Raw genomic sequence first — 3619 nt, forward strand, 5'->3', positions numbered from 1 at the left:
GTTGAAAGTATTAGTTAGAGTGATAAACAACTTCAATTCCCGCAAGATTGAGAACTTAAATTCAATCTTTGAGGGCTCTACAATCCGAGAAAAATTACACATTTTGATTATACAAACAACATAAACACCTCTTGAGCATTGGTTCAGTTTAGTTTATATAAAATCGACTAAATACTTACCCCTAATTCTCTAGAGTTAATAAGACATAAACACAAACAATAATCAAAAACATTTAATATGGATGGATGAGCCGAAATGTAAAAGAAAAAAACTTTTATTAACCACATCTACCAAATGAACATCTAGTTGAACATTTTAGTTTTTAATCCTCCCTTCATTGTTGAGAAGACCAGTCTCAGACAGGATTCATAAATGAGATAACAAAAACAAGATTTCTTAACATCCAAATCATATTTAAACTGGGAAAACAACTGACTCCAGTCGCAACAATGACATCTGAAGGAGAAAAAAGAAAGAACAATCTCAAGAATTAAGTGGTCAGCCACTCTTTTTTGATATCAAATGTGTAGTTGATCTCCAGGTAGCACTTGTTGTCATCATCAACAAACTGAAAAGGGAGAGAAAGAAAGCACATGAAACACAACAGAATTAGTAGCGGTACTAATGCAAGCCTGTAATAATTGTTTGTTCAAAGAGAGAAATGGCCCCCCGACAAATTCGAATCACATATATGAAAAGATGGAAAAGAAAAAGAAAAAAGATATCAGATTATAATATTTGGTTAGATGAATCAGGAGAGCACATGAAACTAAATGAAAGTAAGAAATTGAAGTTCATATCAAAATGCTTTCTTTATGAGCTCGAAATATGATGCTATAGTACTCATGTCATTTCATATCGAACAAGTAGATAACCGTTTAAGCCTGTTAAGCAGCTTGACATAATCTGAAAACATCAAAAACTGGTTGAACTTACCTTACTTTTAGCTGTGTATGATCCTCTAGCAAACATACCAGATGGAGTAGTATCCTCAGCCATCTCATGTGTGTAAGTCTCTGCCTGAGGACTAAAAGTTCCGAGCATTTCCTTGGTGCTATCCACTGTAAGCATAATCATACAAAAGTAGAATATGAGGTTAGGATGCTTTTTAAATTTTAACAAACTGCTTTTGGAAAAGCTAGATTTTTCCAGCTGTTCCAAAACCATGGTCTACCAAAAGCAATTCAGAAAACAGAAAAGCAATAATTCAAAATGCAGGTTTGATGAAATTGATCTCAAAACTGAACAGTAAAGCTAAAGTGGGATATGATGCAGGGAGAGAATGCGGAGATTTTACCCTTGACACCAGTTTTCCAAACTGTGTTGGTGTACTTGAGGCCAGACACAATGTTGTTTCCAACCTTAAAAGTGAATTGCAGGCTATATCGGCTGCCTTCTTTTAAGGTGAACCATACGCCTTTCGGAGTTCCATTCTCAGGCACAGAAAGAACAATATCAGGTCTACCAGGGGATTTGATGGCAAGGCTCAGGATCTTAACTTCAGGATCTAGAGTTTCTATATAGTCACAAGACATTAACAAAATATCAGAGATACAAAGAATTCTGCAATGTGATATCTAAAAGAATCCAAAAGGAAAAAACAGGAAATTTTACTTAACTACAAATTTCAATTGATGCAATGCATATGGAAAATGGATAGTACATAATAGTACAAAGGAGAACAGATTAAAGTGCTAGAAATTGTGGTTTGACAAAAATATGAATGAACTATTTAATTTCTAAGCTTTCACCAATTTCATTTTGTTCTTTTCCCAAGTAAACAGAGTTCTAAATGTGCAAAAGGATACTAAAGGACATCATGAACAAAAAATTGCCAGAAATTAAACTCTCTTAGAGATTTTCCTCATTCACAGAGTTTGATTGCAATCAATTTACATTGGAAAAAGAAAAATCTAAGCAAATTAAGCACAAATATCCAAAATCATAAGATTACAAAGCTAAAACAGATTGGATTCATTACCTCCAACAGCATTAAAATCCACACTTCCAAGAAGCTGTTCCTTCCACCTCCTCAAGCTCTCATCATCCTACGTTCTCAAACACCAAAAAACAGGAAATGACAATGAATACCCCATAAAAGAAAATAGAGAAGATGGAGCTGAGAATAAAATAATTTACTGAGATAAAAATTGAAAGCACTAATAATCAGAAGGATTAATTAAAAAAAAAAAAAAAAAGGAAACTTTTTTATAAAACTTACAATAATATTCAAAATCTTCCAACAAAATAGATTATTTTACTCTAATTTTGAAAATTAATTATAATTCTACCCAAATAAGAAAGAAAGATTGAATTAGAGAAGATGGAATAAAAGAAAAAACTAAGAAAAAAGATTTATAAAACAATAAATAATGAGAGAAAGAAAACAATTACCTTATCTTTTTCAAGTTGTTCTTTGAGACTGCACTGAGGACCCAACTCAATCTTCCTGTCCTCATCATCTTCTTCCTCCTGATCAGTTGCATAAATAGTGGTTTCACTCATGTTTCTATTCATGCCAGTTTTAGATTCATCAACTGGAACTTCTTCCCCACCTGCAGGTGCTTCCTCTGTTGTTTTCGTTTCTGAAACTTCCTCATTGCCTTTCTCATCCAAACCCATGATTTTCGAATTTGATTCCACACCAACAGCCAAGGACATCAAAATCCCATACAAAACACCGTATATGTTTATATATATCCCACTCAATAACGGTAACTAACAACTCTTTGAGATAACAAAAGGAAATAAAAACCCAAAAAAAGGCAAAAAGAAAGAAGCCAAAATCCAAAAACCAATAAATATGAGAAAACCCAGATATATATAATATTAAATTAGGAAAAAAAAAAGAGTCAAAGAATCTTAGAGAGGTGAATAGAAGACAAAACCAAGAAAAACCCACAAAGGAACACCCTTCAAAGAAGAAAAGACACTAAGAAAAAGGGCACACTCATAGATAGAGAGGGAGAATAGAAAAGAAAGAGAAAATGGGGTTTGTTTGTTTTGGAAAGTTCAAACACAGAAAAAATGGAAATGGTCCTGTGGTGATCCGAAACTATGCATCAACAACAATGTTTTAGAGATAAAGAGAGATAGGTGGCGAGATCGTGAAGGCCACTCCTGCAGTAGAATCCACCGTGACCTTGATTCGAGGAAGGATTTTTCATATATTAATTAATAATTAATATTAGAGAGAGATTATATCAGAGACAGACAGCCTAGTTTTGACCATTTCTTGTGGTTACTATGATTGGCAAATCGAATAAAAAGCTGCTAATGAGGATTCGTCGTTGCAGACTTGTAGTACTACAGTTCTTGAATGTTTACTTCTAAGTTCTAACTGCCTGTCTTGATTTTCTACTTTCTTGTTTTAACATCATATTTTGCTTTCTTGTTTTTAATTTTTTTAATTATTTTTAATATAAATAAATCTTAAATAGAAATCTTAATTTCTAAATTAAGCATTGGAGCATAGGCTATTTCCTTTGCATAGTCACTTACCAGCTGGAATAATATACAGTGTATCAACTTTTAATGATATGATGAACACTAGTATATATTCTTCTTTTTTTTTTTTTTTTTGAGAACACTAGTATATATTCTCATATTTTGTTTTTTT

The 3619-nt window shown here is 32.6% G+C and overlaps 1 protein-coding gene across 1 annotated transcript; it reads right to left on the bottom strand.

Annotated features, from left to right (window-relative positions):
* Positions 1–258: 258 nt before the first annotated feature.
* LOC105634435 (rho GDP-dissociation inhibitor 1) lies at positions 259–3348 on the bottom strand. The gene is made up of 5 exons (XM_012217296.3): positions 2395–3348; positions 1982–2048; positions 1298–1516; positions 937–1061; positions 259–568 (listed from the first exon to the last, which is right to left on the bottom strand). Exons 1-5 carry the CDS (start codon positions 2659–2661, stop codon positions 491–493), a joined length of 756 nt encoding a protein of 251 aa, XP_012072686.1. The 5' UTR covers positions 2662–3348; the 3' UTR covers positions 259–490.
* Between the last annotated feature and the right edge of the window lie 271 nt (positions 3349–3619).

The sequence above is a fragment of the Jatropha curcas genome, chromosome 2 (genome assembly GCF_041381405.1).
Source record: "Jatropha curcas cultivar XTBG-Jc1 chromosome 2, XTBG_Jcur_1.0, whole genome shotgun sequence".
NCBI lineage: Eukaryota > Viridiplantae > Streptophyta > Magnoliopsida > Malpighiales > Euphorbiaceae > Jatropha > Jatropha curcas.

Bases quoted from the DNA above. Each gene is read 5' to 3' on its own strand.
- LOC105634435 (XM_012217296.3), bottom strand. From the start codon at position 2,661: ATGTCCTTGGCTGTTGGTGTGGAATCAAATTCGAAAATCATGGGTTTG. The intron at 1,062-1,297 runs GTAAAATCTCCG...TTATGCTTACAG, and splicing joins TTGGAAAACTGGTGTCAAGG to TGGATAGCACCAAGGAAATG. The intron at 569-936 runs GTAAGTTCAACC...CTCCCTTTTCAG, and splicing joins CATACACAGCTAAAAGTAAG to TTTGTTGATGATGACAACAA.